Source organism: Lonchura striata, chromosome 25 (assembly GCF_046129695.1).
Source record: "Lonchura striata isolate bLonStr1 chromosome 25, bLonStr1.mat, whole genome shotgun sequence".
Lineage (NCBI taxonomy): Eukaryota > Metazoa > Chordata > Aves > Passeriformes > Estrildidae > Lonchura > Lonchura striata.
The window spans coordinates 3,724,285-3,744,333 of NC_134627.1; the positions used below are offsets into that span (position 1 = coordinate 3,724,285).

General features: G+C 46.1%; 2 protein-coding genes across 2 annotated transcripts in view; both read left to right on the forward strand.

Annotated features, from left to right (window-relative positions):
* The window catches only part of LOC110480576 (M1-specific T cell receptor alpha chain-like), a 210,733-nt gene that overhangs the window by 53,508 nt on the left and 137,176 nt on the right, over positions 1–20,049 (forward strand). The window lies entirely within an intron of this gene.
* On the forward strand, positions 3,795–13,328 carry LOC144247454 (T cell receptor alpha chain MC.7.G5-like). The gene is given in 5 exon segments (XM_077788264.1): positions 3,795–4,039; positions 9,081–9,184; positions 11,903–12,178; positions 12,800–12,871; positions 13,213–13,328. Coding segments are annotated over 5 exon segments (813 nt in total).

Consider the following 20,049-nt stretch of genomic DNA (forward strand, 5'->3'; position numbering starts at 1 on the left):
TCCTTTCTGCACCTCATGACTCAGTGGGAGGGACTGCCTTTTACAGTTCTACCCCCTTCTTGCCCCCAGCTGCCACATCAATCTTTTAATTAAATTAATTCCAATTTGTTGTTCCTTTCCCTGATTAACCCATGTAGGAAAAAAGCAGGGAGCGTTGCTGTTGGGCTGTGCCACACTTTGGCCAGTCTGTGTTAAACCTGCTTTTGCTGACACCTCTGGCAGTGAGTGTTTCACTGCCCTAAAGCCCTCATTTCATGACAGGGTCCCAGATTGTCCCCACTAAGCAGTGGCTTTTCACTTTGCACTGGCAATGCAGAACATGTGGCCTAAGAAAGATGGATAATTGAATTGTTTCCAGTTCACTAGTAAGACTGTCCTAGTGTCGTTAATTCCACATAAGGGGACAATCTGCAGCTTTGCCACCTGGTGTCATTTAAGTAGAGTTTTGTAGAGAAACTGCTCCACCTTCAAATAGCCTCTGTTCAAAGAAGCACATTTGAATGTGGAGTTTTCCTGAAATCTGAATAAATATTATTGTCCTGAAAGAGATCCCATGATACCAAAAGAATGGAGGATGATTAAAAGATGAACTCTTTGGCACAATACCTTTTGACAGCACTATCCTGTTCTCCTCTATATTTATTTGTGTCCATGTTTGATTATTCTCATAGAGCCTTTGAAAATCTCCAGGGATTGAGCCACTGTCACAGGCGACATTCAAAAGCCACCTGGACATGGTCCTTGGCAAACAGCTCCAGACAGTCCTGCTAGAGCAGGGGAGACCAAGTTACCTCCAGAGGTCCCTTCCAACATCAATCCTTCTGCTTTTCTGTGACACCTTTCTCATACTGGGGGAAATGAGAAGATGTTTAAAATTTCTTTATATACCTTCAGTCAGGGGTTTTGTTCACCTTTGCCCAGGGGGAAAGGAACTGAAGCTTCTTTTTAATGGACTGTTCCAGCACTCCAGGCCAGAGGAGATTCACATCTCAGCAGACTGAGAGCAGCACAAAACATACACAAGAGATAATGAGCATTAATGAACATCAAACGTCAGCCCTGGCATGGTCAGGGACACCTGGTCAGGGAAAAGATTGATAAGAGAAAAAAGAATGGGAACCAAAATAACATGGAAGGTGACAGCATCAATAGGAAACTAAGTACTACAAACTGTGGAACTTGGGGACAATTATCATAGAACCAGTGAATTTCCCTGAGTTTTGACTGTATAAATACAAAAAAAACTCTAGTGAAAACCTTGTGTGATGGAAGGATTTTCTCTGCATGACCTGTGCAATATGTGGATGAAATGATTTCTCTTGCCAGTCTTGGTCAGAATACAGCAATGCCCTGATTTTCTAACACTAAAAATTGCTGTTGGATAGTTTTTGTTTCTCCTACAGTTTCAGTGACAAGACCCCCCACAATGGGATCTTCAATAAAACATTTAAAGTAATTTGAGGAAAATTTTCTCCTCTAGCATATTTATTTTTCCTGCCTCTTGGTGAGTCTCACACATGGAGTGTTGTATCTGACATCTGTCCTGCTGAGCAAGTCAAAATGGTGAGAGCTCTCTCCTGTGGCAGAAAATATTAAAAGCATCATGAAAGAACAAATCCCTTTCCGAGAGGTTACATGGCTATGTGAAGAACTCCATGAGAATGGAAAACAGTAAATAGATTTCTGTGCCACTGAACCCTTCTGTTTTCTTATGCCACATTAAAAATACAATATAATAATCATATTCCTGCACTTGCTGGGAAAAATCTGACCTATCCATTTTGTGTCACAAAATCCTAAAAAGCTCCTGACAAATTAGATCTAATATATACGGAAACTCATTAGGAGTAAGGTAGTCACCTAAGTGAAAGGCAAGCTGTCGTTGTGTCTTTGCTGTATATTTCACTCAGCAGATATTGTCGGAACTGAAGTATTGGGAACCTGATAATCCCCTAAAAAACAATTCAGGATTGGAGAGTGCAGAGCTCTTGAGAATGTCTGTCTTCCAAAGAACACCTTTGAAAATAGATGTCAAGTCTAGGATTTCTGTAGGGAGGACCTTAGTTAATTCCTGGCTATGCCAAAGCCTGCCATGATCAGGGCACTTGTCGTAAGGCACTTTCTCTTTTGTGACCAGCACTGAAACATAACCTGCAAGGAGACAGAGGCGCCACAGCCTTCACTTCATGGTCACCACTAACAGCCATTGTGCACACAGTTTTATTTTGATGACAAATAGTGTCATTGGCCATGGGGTTCCACCGCCTTGGGAGCACTGCTAGATCATCCTTGGGACAATATCCTTCTCTAACATTTGACAGGGTTCAGATCCAGAGGCCGAGAGTTTCTATCCTCTTCTCAATTCCCTTTTCAGTGCCCACAGCCCCACACAAGATCAGCATGGGGAGCACCTATGGCAGCAGGCACAGGGTTAGGTCCCACAGCCACAGGAACAGCCCAAGCAGCCTTGGCACCAGTGCCTGCACACCTGATACAACTAATGCTTAGATCAAGTTTGTTTCAAGCCCACTCTGGGTAGATCTGCTCTTACCTCAAGCCTTCATGCCCCACACTGGATGCCAGATAATGCTGTTGTGGCTCAGGAATGATATTTCCCAAATTAGTGTTCCCACTGACCCACTCCAAAGCAAGCCTGAGGCTCTTTGACAGGATCACACAAAGTGGGATTATGGAGAGGGCTAAACAGAACAATTGGGACCACCCTGTGTGAAACACACTCAGGAGGGCACTGAGAGCTTCAAGTTCTGCTCCTCCTGCCCCACCTCTCCCCCTCTATGACTGTTGTCATAGGCAGAGGGAGGGACCAGCAGGGACTGGGCCTGGGAGCAGTGACAGAGGCCCACGCAGGGCAGCTGTGGGCAGAGCTGCTGTGCAGGCAGACAGAAGGTGCAGAGAGGCCACCCAGAGCGGGCCTGGCCATGTGGAGTGCCCTGTGCGTGGGCTTCTTGCCCATTGTAGGTAAGTGAAGGCAAGGGCTGATGGCCCCAGGAGCTGAGCGTGGCCCTGGGCTCTGCGGGGCTCAGGGCAGCTGTGCTGAGCTCCTGCAGCCAGACCTGAGCCCCGGCTCCAGCTGCCCAGCCATGCCTGGGCAGCACGGGCAGAGCAGCCCTGCTCCTCTTGTGCCTCTGAGCTGGGCACCTGCAGCCCAGCTGCCTCCTCTGCAGCCTGGGCACACGCAGGGCACCTCGTGCTGCACTCAGATCTCGGGGCCCAGCGCTTTGCCCTGGCACTGGACACTGCTCCTGGGCCACTGCGGCCCCTCTGGCACACAGCAGCTGCAGCATGGCAGCACAGGGCACAAGCCCCACTGCCTGGGACAGACCTTTGTCTTTGCTGTGCTCACCTTGAGCAGTTCATGGGACAGGAGAGTGGGTTCCTCACCATCCTGTCATGGCAAGGACAAAGGATTTGGTCCCTCTTGGTGCAAATCCTTCCTGGTTCTTTGGGGAAAATCAGAAAAATCTTCCTGTGTGACAGGATAAAGGAGGGAGGCAAATGTGGTGTCTCCTGCCTTGTGAGCCTTGCTAGCCACCAGCACTGCCCATCTGTGTCAGCTGGCTTCAAAGAGAAGGATTTTGTCCTCGCACTGCTCCAGTGCCAGTTCAAAGCCCACCAGCATTGCCCTGACCTTTGCTGAATCCGTCAGTGACTGTGCCTTGTTCTCGCTCTCTGCAGCAGTCACTGGCCAGGTGGCCTTGGAGCAGCAGCCCAGGAAAGTGACCGTGCAAGAGGGAAATGAAGTCACCCTGCAGTGCACCCTTAAGGGAGGTGCTATGAGCAGCTACGACATGTACTGGTACCGTCAGGGCCCTCGGGGTATGGAGTATATATCCATTGGTGGTTATAGCTACGGAGAAGGTTTCCAAGGTCGCTTTATTGGAAAAAAGGAGAGCTCCAAGAACAGCTTCACACTGCAGATCCTGGCAGCAGAGCAAGGGGATGCAGCAACATATTACTGCGGAGGAAAAAACACCCTGAAACCACTCTGCAGCAGAGTGAACCAAAAACCAACATATGGGCAAGACAGATCTCCCTACATTTCCTCCTAGCAGCTGCACCCCAGAGCTCCTGTCAGGCAATGGCAGGTGCAGGAAACATCCCTCTGGCTTGGTGGCACTAAAAGGCACTGCAGGGAGGGCTGCTATCAGGGCTGGTACCATTTATGGTGCAGGAGGGTCTGTCCTGGGAACTGCAGAGGCTGTCTGGGAAAGTGCAGGTTTAGTGCACGTTGCCTGGGCTCCTGTCCAGCACAGCCTCATTTCTCCTCTGTGCCTTGGCTGCAGAGCCATGGGATGATGGAGATGTGTTGCTGTAGCTTCCAGAGTGCTGTGCTGGATGCAGCCAGGCTGTTTAGGAAAGCCAGATCAGCAGGGATGGCATTGCTCTACAGGGTGGCTGCTACAGAGCACCTGACCAGGAAGAATTTGAGAAGGTGTGGCCAGTTGACTTTGGTTGTCTTCCAGAGACTCAGCAAGCTGCTGTTTGAGTTGTCCTGTGCAATTAGATGTGGGGAAAAAATATGCAATTAAGACTTGTGGGTTGAGATAATGACAGGGAGATGTCCCAGCAGTGCCACCATGGGCAAACACATGGATTTGGGGAATGGAATTTAAGTCATTGCCAATCAAAGTCAGAGTAAGCTAATAAGAAATATGAACAAATCATGAAACATCTCCTGCAACTGATCACTGTACAGGAATCGTGAATGTGGTTTGCAATCACTTGAAGACCATTTTCCCCTGCTTTTCTTTTGTCTCATTCTTTTTCCCCGTTTCAGTGTTGAGTCCAACCCTGTTTTCCAGGAACTTCTCCAGTGCAGGTTCTTCTCTATGACTGCAGTTCCTAACAAACTTCTCCAGCACAGTGAGTCTTTTCCATGGGGTGCAGCCCTTCAGGAACAGACCGTGGCACTCTGGCTCCCCTGTGGGACACAGGTCCTGCCAGAAAACCTCTTCTGGCTTGTGTGGGAACTCAAAATGTCTCTCAGACATTTTTAGAGGTTCCAGGCCTTGGTCAGAGGCATTCTAGACCCTGGCAGACAGCTGGAAACTGCTGTGATTTTGAGTTTGAGCCATGGAATGAATTGCCAACTTTGGAGGTGGAACAAGCAGTCACAAAAGGTTAGATAGTATAGTATAAGTAATTACAAAGTAGAGGGGAAATTTTTTTAGTATTGTACAGGGGGGTTTTAGCACATGTACAGGGGGGTTTTCACTTTGTACATGGGGGTCAGAAGTTCTAAGATGGAGGAAAGTGGGCTGATCCTGTTCTTCCTCCTTCTTTTTCCTTACCTCCATGTTCTTGGTGATGTTGGCACTCACAGATTGGTTTAGAGTAGAAAAACACTTGGCAACGTAGGTAGTAGGTATTGGGGAATAATTGTAAACATGTTATACGTAATATATCATATAAAAGATAGCAGCAGCCCTGGGAGGGGGAGAGAGACGAAGAAGACAGCAGGCAGAGAGGATGTCAGGGTGTGTGTGTGTCTCTACCCAGGCCACTGATCAAATAGCCACAGTCCAAGAACATAATCTGTTAGATAACTAGCAATAAACTACCTTGAGACCGAATAGCTAAAGCCTGCAGAGTTTTTCTTTGGAAGCAGGGGTTGGAGGAGGAATTTCACCACCATATGAGACCCCAGAGTAAGGCTGGGGTTCTCACAGGCTTGGGATACTCACTCCATGGGACCAGAGCTTTTACTAGGAGCCTGCTCCAATGGGAGCTCTCCATGGAGTCACAGATTTTTTCCGGCCTTGTCCTGTTGCTCCTGGGCGGGGACCCTCACTGTCTGCAGGGACAGTATCTGTTGCTCCATCAATTGCCATGGTCTGCAGAGGGACAATCTGCATCACCATGGTGCTCTTCACTGTGGACATCAGGGCAATCTCTGCTCTGGCACCTGGAGCATCTCCCAGCCCTCGCTCCTGAGGGACACTCAGCACACCTTTGGGAAGTGGGAATTGGGCTTAGCCATGTTTATAGCATTCTACAGTGAGACAATGGCTCTTACTGGGTGATGAGAGAGTGGATGTTGTGCATTCTTCATTCCGTTGTGCTCTCAGCACTGACTGCCCTGGAACTTTTTGGACAAAGCCTGTTGTTATGGACTAGAGAAGGGCTCAGTGACATGGATTGTGCAAGGGTACATCTTCCTTGCTCCAGCCTCTCTCCCTAGACTCTGGGAAATGAAATTCCTGAAGGCTGGTCTGCCTGCTGAAGCCTGAGGTGAATAAAGCATTCATGACCTCAGCCCTGTCCCATATCCTGTGTCACCTGGTCCCTATCCCATTCAGCAGTGGGCCCACGTTTTCCCAGACTCGTTTGTCCATGCATGCTCCTGGCATGTGTTCCTGACTCCTTGCTCACTGGGGAGGAATCCTCTTCAGCTCAGCACTGCTGGGGCTGGGGACCAATGTGTCCCCTGCTGGGCTGCCAAGCCTGTAAGGACATGGACAGAGGAGAACAAATGCAAGGAAGGGCCATGAACACAAGGAAGGGAACAGCTGACATGTAAGGAGAGCCTGGGAAATCTGGGTGTGTTTAGTACAGACAAGAAATTGCTGGCAGGGAATTTGTCACATGAATCCCTTGCAGTCCTCCATCGCTGGCCTTTGGTTTCTGCAAGGGATAAGGAAAGAGCTTCTACTAATCATTTCCCAGTTGAATTTCACCCATCTACTCTGTCCAGGACTGCAGCCTCCATCAACAAGCTGTGGCCAGCAATAGACTAGTCAAGCTCCAGGAAGCAGCCAATACAATGCTTGTTCTTCCTCTTCTTTCCAAAGCCATCTGTTTATACAAGTTTTTAAAGAGTAACTTCTCTTGGTAATATTGCTCTAAGCATCCTTTTGTGGCAAGGAACTTACAGACATTTCAAGGGAAATTTTCTCCTCTGCCTGAGGCAAATACATCCTGCAAGGATGGGATTGCACCTATGAGAGCATCTTTCACAAGACCACAGAAAGTGTGAAATTGAAAAATGTTTCTTTTAAACAAAGATAGCTTAAAAAATGATGGGGAAAGGCTTTTTAATACAGGCTGTAGAGATGGGACAAGTGGTAATAGTTTTACACTGAGAGGATAGATTCAGACAAGATACAACGAAGATTTTTTTTTTTTTTGTATGACAGTGCTGAAATTGATTGCCCAAAAAATTGGCCTGTGGTTTTTGCCTGTTTTTATTTTTTTTTTGTTTGCCTTCACACTGTGAGTACCACCTGCCAGCCTTCTCCTCTGCTCCTTTGTCACTTGGGAGCCCAGAGTTGGTGCGTGCTGTGCCAGGAGCCAGGAGGCAGGAGGACGCCCTTTGCTGAGCCCAGGGGCAGCCATTGCCAGTGAGCTCTGCAAACGAGCAACCCCCCTACCCAGCCCTGCTGTTGTCTGCTACTGCTTCAGAGATTTTTGCAACACCATCACTTATTTTTGCAACACCATCACGTAGCACCTCCTGTCCTCCCAGACACCTGTGGCTCCTGCCACAGCTTCAGAGTTTCTCCCGCACTTGGTTTAGCACCCTGGCTGTGCACACCTCTGCCTTTCCAGCCTGCTGCTCCAAGGTTCCTGGTATAGCTGGTTTCAGTATCCACAGGGGCACTGGGATCGCCAGCCCCGGGGGTTTGTGAAGGGAGCCCCTTCTCCATCTCTGCCGGCTGTGCCACCATTGCCCACATGCAGAGAGGCCGCGCCACAGCTCCCCCTGCAGCCCCGGGGCAATCATCGCACCCACCATGACCAGCCATGAGCCAGCAGCGCCCCTGCTGGCTGTGCCCGGAACTGCACCCAAGGGGAAAGTGCCTGCGGCCGCGAGAGGCCGGGACTGGGTGTCTGCTTCTGTTCGCTGCTGCTGCTGCTGCTGTTTGCCTCGTTATACACACACATACTGGTAAAGGACTGCTATTCCTTTCCCATATCTCTTCCTGAATGGCCTTTTATTCCAAAATTATAATAGTTTGGGGGAAGGGGGTCATAGTCTCCATGCCAAGGGAGGTTCCTGGCTTCCTTGGCAGACACCTGTCTTTCAAACTAGGACAGCCACCACCGCCTGTGTGAGGCAGCACAGGCAGCAGATGGAGCAGCCACAGACTCACACAGAGTACATTTCTTTCCATGACCTTGCAAACCTGGGGGAATCCCTCAGCAACAGCCAGGCAGAAGCAAAGAGAGACACTGGCATCTAAACTGGGTCCATGCTAGAGGATCCCTGGATTCAGTTCCTGGGCTGTCAAGGGTAATTCCCAGCTGAAAGGTCACTTCAGCAGTTTATGATCCTCCTGTGTCTTCTACTTCTAATCCATTCCTCCCAACACCCCCAAGGCCAGCCTGCTGCATCCCAGGACTCCCATCACACTACCACTAGTACCCACAAGAAGAGAAGTAAGAGGATTAGACTGCATTGTAAGAAATGCTCCAAAATAACACCAGACAAACTGATTCTTTTCCTGTTTTCTATCCACCTTAACTCCCTCAGACCTTTCAGAGGAGCCATGTAATCCCCAAGTTCTCATTTACAACTCAACCTTTCTGATATTATTTTAGATCCCTCCTTGAAAGCTATACGGTGTTTCTTCTTGTGGTATGATGGGTCTTAAACCACTGAAGAAGTCATGTGACTGCTTGTATAATCTAAAATTCTGTGTGGTACAACTGAGACAGTTTTTGCTATGAAATATATCACTGTGTTTGGGGTTTGGATGCCACATTGATATAAACATCATAGGGACCTGTACAAAAACAAGAGGGAAAGAACAGTGAGAAATTTTGGAAAAGAAAGGAGATGGGTGACTGTAGTGACTAAGGAGAGAAGTACAACATTCTTCCTATATGTCCTTTTGTCCTGGATACATAGAAGAGTTCATAAAGGTTCTAAAAGGTGGAAGAATGGGAGAAGTTTCAAATTCTATACTCAATCAAGCCATTTGAAATCACTGACCAATTCAATTAACTTTTTCTTCCTTTCTAGTTTTGGAAGTAAATCTATCTATGGATCCTCTCAGGAACTTAAAACCCTGGATAAATAGGACAAACAATTTTTCATCACCTGTTTTTTCAATAAGTTTGAACACCCCGAGGAAAGAGTGAGTTATTGGAATAAGTCTTAGCAGTGTGTGGACAGATAAGCTTATCTTTGGACCAGGGACAACACTCACCGTTCTACCAAGTAAGTGATATTTCTTTATTTCTAAAAATTCATTTGATATTAAGGTGGTGATGGACAAAAGAATTTAAAGGTTTGGGTTCATTGAAAGAATTTTCAGCTGCAATAATCCCTTGAATGCACTTGCTCTCCAGCCAGGCTTTGCAGCCCAACCTTCAGCTTGGAGCTGCTCAGGAAGGTTTCCCAGGAACAACTGGGCTGACTCTGCATAGCACCATTATTCCATGATCCCCAAACAGCAGCAGGGCACTGCTTAGCATGTGATGGCTGATTCCCACTTTGGGCAGCACTCTGGCCCAAATTTACTGTGCAGTGTCCAATTCTCCAGTGGACTTGCACTGACTGACTTGGGGCAGGAATGCAGAGCTCAGTGAAGAGCTCACAGTGATGAGGAGCTTTGAGACAGATCTGTAACTGCCTGCTTTGAGAAGTTCTGCTTTGACACTGGCACCACACTGACAGTGTCCCCAGGTTAGGAATTCCACTGCCATAGGGCCAGAGCAGGAAGGCTGTTAAATAGCCTTGGGCTTAAATTCTCACCAAGTGCCTCATATCCAAGAGCTCCTGGAATGAAAGACAGTTGTCATGCTAACTTCTGTGGGTTCTGAAAAGCCCAATGTGGGGAGTAGGGATTATAAGAAGCCTTTATTATTCCCAAATTTCTTTGGAATTCCATGATGAACAGTAAAGTTGCATGTCACCTCAAGTGAAGTTATCATTCTGAAGGTAGATTTCAGAGTTCATTCTGGAGACAGACCTCATGTTTTCATACAGTCAAATTATTTTATTTTTCTAGCTAAAGACAGCATATTTGCTGCACAGAGATCCTGGCATTATATATGATGCTAAAAAGACATTCAGCCTTAAGTATCAAAGTCCCTTTTGAGACTGCTGAAATACTTAATAAGTTCAAGACAAAGTTTCTAGGGTGTAAGCTACCTCCCCCTTTTGGTTCTGAATTCTTTTGGGAGATACTAATCTGCATTTTAAGATATTTAGAGCACACAAACTTTATTATCCCAGTATTTTGAGAATTATTCTAATTCAAAATCACATAAAATAACAAACATTTATGCCACTGTGGGATTGTCCAGGCATATTCTGTTGAGGCCCCAGTTAAGGACAGAGAAAGTTTCCTTTTTGGTTGGGGTTGGATTATTCCCAATTAAACATCCATTGAGAATGCTAAGGCCCATTACTTTCTGGAAAATAGGGCTGCTCCTGGGACTTTATAAGACAAAAGTGAAGGAGAACAACTTTTTGTCCAAATAAATTTTCTGAACAAAAGATACTAATCCCTTCCAGAATCAAGCAGTGGTAGGAATTCATGGCAGTACTGTCAGGTAATGCAAACTAGTGGGACTTGGGTGAGCCTTCTGGGGTCAGATAAAACAAATTTCTGCTCCCTGAACCACCATTGCACTGTGTACATTATTGCTTGCTGATGATCTTGCCCAGGGAGCTATTGCAGAGAAGCAGCCTGTTTGTATTCTGGCTGTTTGGAAAGCCTGGAGAGGAGACCACATGAAAAGCCTTTCAAGGTCTTCTCAGAGAACACAGAATGCACAGGACTGATGGCTCTGGCCAAGCATGGTACAACAGCTGGGAAGGAAATGTGTAGAGGAAGAATAGCAAAATGAGCCCTTTTTGATATACACATTTTAACTGTGTGTTACTGCTGCTCTTGTCTTTGGGAATGGAACTCAACTGACTGTGGAGCCAAGCAGGTATCCGTTATACATTACCAATTTCTGAATTGTTACCTTTCATTTTCCTCCTTTATAAATATTTTATTCCCCCTAAAATTCATGCAGACACTCATTCCTGTTTTTCAGTCACTAATTAGACTTTCTAGGTCTACTCTTTTCCATGCAACTAGACAATTTATATGTAAAAATAGTCTTACCCTCTTCTCAGTGTTGCTAAACAACTTGGACTCCACAAGAGAAGTTCTCTCTGCTATCATTCTGAATTTCTCTGGGACGTACATCTATCCACTTATTCAGGCTTCTTCATAAAATTTTCATAGTCATTGTTGGGTTTTGAAGTCATGCTTGGACAGTCTAAAGGGAAATAAATTGTCTGTGGAAGTTGGCATACAAGTTCCTAAGGTTATCTATTGTATCAGAGTTAAAAATACAACACTGATAGCAGAGAAGTGTCCAAAAGCATAAAATATAATCTTATGCAACATTTCTGTACTAGTTTAGTCTTACTAAGTTGTTCAGAGTTTGGATTCAACTGGTCAACCCAATTAATGAATGTTCAATTTCTGTTGGGTATCTGGGAAGGAGAGTAAAAGTAAAGTGTATTCACTTAATATCTGATGAATATGCAAGGCAATTCAGATAGAACTGTTATGTTTTTGAATTAAATTGCTGAGAAAGAAGAATAAGTGGACTCTTGGAGTGGCATTCCACTCAAAGTTCCCCTCTTGTTTGTAGGTCCATTATAAAATCAAGGGTTCACTTAGAAGCACAAGATTTGGCAAAAGGAAGTTGTGATCCTGTGGGATTAAATCTCTTAAAAAAATGCCACTCATATCCGTTTCTGCTTTAATTTGACCTTTTGAAAGAACCAGCAAGAAAAAAAGACCACAAAATTGGTAGCCAATGGTAGAAATTAGTCCCAGCTGGAGTACTTGTGAATTTTTGGCCACTCAGCATTCGGGCAATCCCACAGTTAAATCAATCTTGTCCAAACCTTGCTTTCTCTTTACAGACATTCCAGAAACTTCTGTCCCTCAACTCATTGTGGTGAAATCAAAGAAACTGAAAGAAGGGGGAAGCTCTGGGAAAGCAGCTTGCTTGGCAAGGAACTTCCTTACAAAGGACATCAGCTTGGAGATGCCTTCTAAGGAAGTTGTATATGAGCAGAGCACATCCATTTGGACGTCAGAGGGGTTGTACAATGCAATTAAAGTGGTCAATGTGACAAAAGACACAGAGGTGACCTGCACGGCCAAATCCCACAACAGCAAGATAACAACACAGCCAGGTACAGTTTGGTGGCACAGCTGTCACTTGTTTCTGGAGACAGTGGCCTGTGGGGCTTTGTGATCTCCTTCTTGACAGCACTGCCCTGGGCAGCCAGCAGAAATGAGACAGACATTGGGTACTTCAGCAGGGAGGGCTGAAAGATGCTTCAAAGCATCTGAAAGAAATGGTTTCAACTATTTATCTACCCTTAGATAGTGTTTTGCGGAGAGAAGAGGGAAAACACAATCCATTTGTTCAAAATATGAATTTGCTTATGACAAAATATTTTACCCTGTAGCAGCAAACCTGCTGCAGTGCAAACTCAAAAAGATTTTCTAAAACCTACACAAAGTTAAAGGGGGGGTGGGCTGTGAGGTTTTTTACTAAATATGTTTTCTATTTTCTGTTGTTATATTTTTACTCCTGAAGGTCTTTCATATAGTAAAACCAATGCAGGAATTCTCCTGTTTCCTGCAACGGCATGGAGAAATTATCTCCTCCAGTTAATGTTGGAATTAATGACTGAGTATCGGAGCCCCAACTTTCCTCAGTTCCTAGAGGAAATGTCACCTGAAGATTTCTTTTATCCTGTATAAGAGCTGGATTTTGTTTAAAATACCTTTTCTTTATCATACTACAGAAGAGGAGGCTGAAGAACCTGTAACAGGGACCAGTGACAGGGTTTGCAACAGGACAGACCCCTCAGCACAAGGTGAGTTACCCAGACAGGATGTGAAGTTACATTGCTGCCTGGGGGATAAAGGCATGGAAATGTATTTTCTCCAGGGCAGAGGACTCAGAACACAACACATTCAGCAGACACAAGCTGCTGTTCCAAGGTTGCTCCTGCAGTTACACACAAGCTCCAGGAAGCAAAAAGCAACAGAGACAGACCCTGGGCTCCCCTGTTGTTGCCATGTTCTCTATCGACTCTTCCTCTGCTGCTCTTCCTTTCCCTGAAACTGTCTCCTGTGGTTTTTCCCACTTTCTGCCAAGATCACAACATCAAAACCCAGACCATGATCTCTCCCCTCTTTTCTGGTCACTGAGCAGACCCTGAAGGGCAGAGAGTGAACATGCTGTCCATGGCTGTGCTGGGTTTGAGAGTCCTGCTGGCAAAGAGCATTGCCTTCAATGTCCTCATGAGTGTCAAGTTCTTTATTTTCTGAGGTAAGGGAGCTCACAGATGTCAAACATTGGTTCACATGCCCAGTTTCATTAAATGTACTTTAAACCTCCCTTTGCTCTTCCAGACATGGGGAATGAAGACAAGAGGATCCCAAAGAAGAACAGGAAAGAACGTGAACCAGCAGCACAAGGGGCTTGAACAAGCAGGGGCAGAGCTGCTGACAGAGACCACCCAGGACACAAGGCAGCACCTTCCCCTGAAGACACTGAATATTGTTCACTCCTGCCTGGCCAGCTGATTTACACTCAAGACCTTTAAGTGCTTTTGCTGTTTCCTCTCCTCTGCCAACTGAGGAGAGTGGATTTATCCTCATCCTCCTGCTGAGTAGAACTCCCCACTCCTCTGGCATTTGCACACATGTCTCCAACCTGCTTCAATAGCTTTGAAGACTCCAATGCTCACACTAGATAGATGGCCTTTTCAAAGCACCTTTCCCAGGCGTGTTGTGTTACTGCCTGTGGAACTGGAGTAGCACTGCTGAGGGAATTCAAACACAGTAGCTGCCATTTGTATCTCCTTGTTTTAGATACATTTTATAAGTGTGTATTGCAGGTAAGAATAGATGTGTTGAATCTGAAGAGGTTTCGTTCAACTAGATAATGTTTATTTCTTCATTAAGCCTGTGTTTCTTCTGCCAAATGAATTGCCCCTGCATTTTAGATTCCTGTAGTAATGACAAAAATAAAGTTTTCTAGGCCACAATGCTGTGGGTTTTCTGTGTTTTCTCTTCTGAAGCAGGGATGGAAATCCAACTGTCCTAAAGCCCACTGGGATCTGAAACACAGCTTTGATAATGCAGATTTCCTGGTGGCTAAATTTCTCTTTTTCTGACTTTGTGCAGGGAAGGGTCTCTCTGGCACATTCAGGAGCTTCAGTGAAGAGAGACCTTGCTGAAGGGACAAGAGAGGAAAATGCTCATACCAGCAGAGAAGGAGCCCTGCTGTTGTTTTGCACTCAGGGAGAGAAGGAAGGGGCCACCAGAAAATAATTTGATGTGGTTTGATGGAGTGATAGTTTCCATAGCAACTCAACTCTTGCCTAAGAGAGCCCAGCCCACACCTTCCCCACTTCATGCCCCTCTCCCAAGCTACAGGCAGGATGCTGTGGTCACCATTTCTGACTCAGTTACACCAGGCAGCATTAACCCTCCCCTGCTTTTGACAACACAAGATAACCACATCCTGGCGGGGAAATAAGGCTTTGCTGCTCCTGCCTGAGTTCCTGCTGCCTTCAAGAGAGCCTCTGCACAGGACACAGCAAGGGGTGCTGCAGTGAGCCTGCACAGCTCAGACCCTCAGGTCCTGCAGACACCCAGAGAAGAGCCCCAGCCCCTGAAGATGCTCTGTGGAATTCGCATGGCAAATCAAAATTCAGTGAAATGCTCATGTACTGCATTCTACCACAATAACCTCAGTCAAGGGAGACCTTCACCAGCATTTTTATTCTGACTTTCCAATGACACTTAGAATGTTTTCCTCAAGCAATCGACACCTTTTCCCAGTCCCTCTAGTACATTTATATTTTGATAATACTCTCTCAGACAAAACCAGTAGAATCAGATGGTCAAGAAAGAAAGGTCAATGATTAAATGCTGTTATAATCCTTTAGTCTTGATGAAGTCTGGGACTAGGATTGGATCCATCCACACCTCCTCTAAGAGTTTACAAAGCAGCAGCGTCCTTTCTGCACCTCATCAATACTCAGTGGGAGGGAGTGCCTTTTACAGCTCTGCCCCTTTCTTGCCCCCAGCCTCCACATCAATCTTTTAATAAATTAATTCCAATTTGTTGTTCCTTTCCCTGATTCATCCATGTAGGAAAGCAGCAGGGAGGGTCGCTGTTGGACTGTGCCACACTTTGGCCAGTCTGTGTTAAACCTGCTTTTGCTGACACCTCTGGCAGTGAGTGTTTCATTGCTCTAAAGCCCTCATTTCATGACAGGGTCCCAGATTGTCCCCACTAAGCAGTGGCTTTTCACTTTGCATTGGTAATGCAGAACATGTGGCCTAAGAAAGATGAATAATTGAATTGTTTCCAGTCCAGTAGTAAGATTCTCTTGGTGTGGTTAATTGCACAAAAGGGTGACAATCTGCAGCTTTGCATCCTGGTGTCATTTAAGTAGAGTTTTGTAGAGAAACTGTGCTCCACCTTCAAATAGCCTCTGTTCAAAGAAGCACATTTGAATGTGGAGTTTTCCTGAAATCTGAATAAATATTATTGTCCTGAAAGAGATCCCATGATACCAAAGGAATGGAGGATGATTAAAATAAGAACCCTTTGGCACAATACCTTTTGACAGCAGTATCCTGTTCTCCTACAGATTAATTTGTGTCCATGTTTGATTATTCTCATAGGGCCTTTGAATATCTCCAAGGGTTGAGACACTGTCCCTGGAGACATTCAAAAGCCACCTGGACATGGTCCTTGGCAAACAGCTCCAGACAGTCCTGCTAGAGCAGGGGAGACCAGGTTACCTCCAGAGGTCCCTTCCAACATCAATCCTTCTGCTTTTCTGTGACACCTTTCTCATACTGGGGGATATGAGAATATGTTTAAAATTTCATTATATACCTTCAGTCAGGGGCTGTCACATTTGCCCAAGGGGAAAGGAACTGAAGCTTCTTTTTAATGGACTGTTTCAGCACTCAAGGCCAGAGGAGATTCACATCTCAGCAGACTGAGAGCAGCACAAAACATACACAAGAGATAATGAGCATTAATGAACATCAACTCCAAACATCACCCCTGGCATGGTCGGAGACTCCTGGCCAGGGAAAAGATTGATAAGAGAAAAAAGAATGGGAACCAAAATAACATGGAAGATGAAAGGATCAATAGGAAACTAAGTACTACAAACTGTGCAACTTGGGACCAATGGACATTCAACCAATGAATTTTCCATGGTTTTGACTCTATAAGTACAAGAAAACTCTAGTGAAAACCTTGAGTGATGGAAGGATTTTCTTGGCACTCACAGGCAATATGTGGATGAAATTATTTCTCTTACCCATCCTGGCCAGAATAGAGCAATGCCCTGATTTTCTAACACTAAAAATTGCTGTTGGATTTTTTTTGTTTCTCCTACAGTTTCAATGACAAGACTCCCCACAATGGGATCTTCAATAAAACATTTAAAGTAATTTGAGGAAAATTTTCTCCTCTAGCACATTTATTTTTTCCTGCCACTTGGTGAGTCTCACACATGGAGTGTTGTATCTGACATCTGTCCTGCTGAGCAAGTCAAAATGGTGAGAGCACTCTCCTGTGGCAGAGAACATTAAAAGCATCATGAAAGAACAAATCCCTTTCCAAGACGTTACATGGTTGCATGAAGAATTCCATGAAAATGGGCAACACTAAATAGCTTTTTTTACCACTGAATCCTTCTGCTGTCTTTTACAGCATTAAAAGTACAGTGTAATAATTATATTATTGCATCTGCTGGGTATAATCTAACCTGTCTGTTTTGTGTCCCAAAATACTAAAAAGTTCCTGGTAAAGTTAGAGCTTTTGATGTAAACTGAACTTCTTTCCCTGATCTCTCCTGCTACCTTCTGGCCAAAGTGATCTTCCCACAACACTTTTGAATTCATGAAATCCAGAAAATAGCTCAAACAGGAGATAAAAAGCAAAAAACCAACAAATGAAAGAAACCACCCAAACCCACAAAAAGTGTTGTGCCTGCACATGCCACAAATTAAACTTCTTTGCTCTTCTTTTGCATTCTGCCCTTGCCAGCAGGAGCAGTTGGAAACTGTTGCTAAGTGATGCAGAGGCACTGGAAAGCCCAGGATCAGGAAGCTGAAAGAGCTGAAAAACTAAGTTGAGACTCAGAGAAACTTCATTTGAAACTTCAAATTAAAGCAGGGCTAGAGTTGGAAGTTATTTGTAACAGAAGAAATGGAGCAAAATAAGGTAAGAACTTGCAGCACAGCTTTTAAAAGTCCTTAGGAATCTCAATCTGAAATGCTTCAGGAATCTTATATATGGATTTCCTGCTGGCATGCTGTAGAGATCAGGCTAAATATCTTAGTAAGTCCTCATTCCAGATTCCTGATCAGAATGGTGTTTCTGTCAGATTTTGCCTCAGATTCACAGGTGAGAAACTGTGGTTTTGCTGAATTCTGTGAAAAGCATATTTCTTTTCCAAATGTCAGGAAATACTGAAGGAAGTGGGAACACTGGTAATGAAAAGTGATATGTAGGAAATAACAAGTGGAAACCCAAGGCTCACCCAAGTGAGCACCACAATGTGTAGGTTAATTCATCTACAGACTTGTTTTTATCCGGTTCTTATTCAGGATGCAGTGAGTGATGTGTGCCCTGATTGCGTGCAGGAAGGAGAACTACATGAGGATGCATTCAGGGCATCATCATTACCGCATTTCTGAAAACCTCCCATAAGTAATTCATCCACTCAAATATGTGTGGAACAACTCAGATATGCAAGGAAGAGCTGAAATGGACTTATCCATCACAGAAATTTATTAGGAGGATGGTTAATCACCTGAATGTAAGGCAAGTTCTCTTTCTCTCTTTCCTCTACATTTCACTCAGAGTGTGTGGTCTGATCTGAAGTATTGGGAACCTGATCTTCCCATAAAAAACTGTTCAGGACTGGGGAGAGCAGAGCTACTGGGAATGTCTCTTTCCAAAGCACAGCTTTGAAAATAGATGTCAGTTCCTGGATTTCTTTAGGGAGGGGCCTTAGTTGATTCTGGGCAAGGCCAAAGGCTACCATGATCAGGGCATTTTAACTTTTGTGACCTGTACCAAAACATAACCTGCAAGGAGACAGAGACACCCCAGACTTCATTACATGGGCACCACTAGCAGCCATTGTGCACACAGTTTTATTTTGATGACAAATAGAGTAATTGGCCATGGGGTTCTACCTCCTTGGGAGCACTGCTAGATCATCCTTGGGACAATATCCTTCTCTAACACATGACAGGGTTCAGATCTAGAAGCCGAGAGTTTCTGTCCTCCTCCCAATCCCCTTTTCAGTGCCCACAGCCCCACACAAGATCAGCATGGGGAGCACCTATGGCAGCAGGCACAGGGTTAGGTCCCACAGCCACAGGAACAGCCCAAGCAGCCTTGGCACCAGTGCCTGCACACCTGATACAACTAATGCTTAGATCAACTTTGTTTCCAGCACACTCTGGGCAGATATGCTCTTACCTCAAGCCTTCATGCCCCACACTGGATGCCAAATAAGGCTGTTGTGGCTTAGGAATGGTATTTTAGTGTTTTAGGTATATTATTAGTGTTCCCACTGACCCACTCCAAAGCAAACCTGAGGCTCTTTGACAGGATCACACAAAGTGGGATTATGGAGAGGGCTAAACAGAACAATTGCAACCACCCTGTGTGAAATACAGCCAGGAGGGCACCAAGAGCTTCAAGTTCTGCTCCTCCTGCCCCACCTCTTCCCCTCTATGACTGTTGTCATAGGCAGAGGGAGGGACCAGCAGGGACTGGGCCTGGGAGCAGTGACAGAGGCCCACGCAGGGCAGCTGTGGGCAGAGCTGCTGTGCAGGCAGACAGAAGGTGGAGAGAGGCCACCCAGAGCGGGCCTGGCCATGTGGAGTGCCCTGTGCGTGGGCTTCTTGCCCATTGTAGGTAAGTGAAGGCAAGGGCTGATGGCCCCAGGAGCTGAGCGTGGCCCTGGGCTCTGTGGGGCTCTGGGCAGCTGTGCTGAGCTCCTGCAGCCAGACCTGAGCCCCAGCTCCAGCTGCCCAGCCATGCCTGGGCAGCACGGGCAGAGCAGCCCTGCTCCTCTTGTGCCTCTGAGCTGGGCACCTGCAGCCCAGCTGCCTCCTCTGCAGCCTGGGCACACGCAGGGCACCTCGTGCTGCACTCAGATCTCGGGGCCCAGCGCTTTGCCCTGGCACTGGACACTGCTCCTGGGCCACTGCGGCCCCTCTGGCACACAGCAGCTGCAGCATGGCAGCACAGGGCACAAGCCCCACTGCCTGGGACAGACCTTTGTCTTTGCTGTGCTCACCTCGAGCAGTTCATGGGACAGGAGAGTGGGTTCCTCACCATCCTGTCATGGCAAGGACAAAGGAATTTCTCCCTCTTAGTGCAAATCCTTCTTGGTTCTTTGGGGAAAATCAGAAAAATCTTCCTGTGTGACAGAATAAAGGAGGGAGGCAAATGTGGTGTCTCCTGCCTTGTGAGCCTTGCTAGCTGGCACCAGCACTGCCCATCTGTGTCAGCTGGCTTCAAAGAGCAGGATTTTGTCCTCGCACTGCTCCAGTGCCAGTTCAAAGCCCACCAGCATTGCCCTGACCTTTCCTGAATCCTTCAGTGACTGTGCCTTGTTCTCGCTCTCTGCAGCAGTCACTGGCCAGGTGGCCTTGGAGCAGCAGCCCAGGAAAGTGACCGTGCAAGAGGGAAATGAAGTCACCTTGCAGTGCAGAATGAAGGGAGGTGCTATGAGCAGCTACTCTATGTACTGGTACCGTCAGGGTCCTCGGGGTATGGAGTATATATCCAGTGGCAGTAATACCCATAAAAATTTCCAAGGTCGCTTTATTGGAAAAATGGAGAGCTCCAAGAACAACTTCACACTGCAGATCCTGGCAGCAGAGCAAGGGGATGAAGCAACGTATTACTGCGGAGCAGAACCACCCTGGAGCCACTCTGCAGCAGAGTGAAACAAAAACCAACATATGGGCAAGACAGATCTCCCAG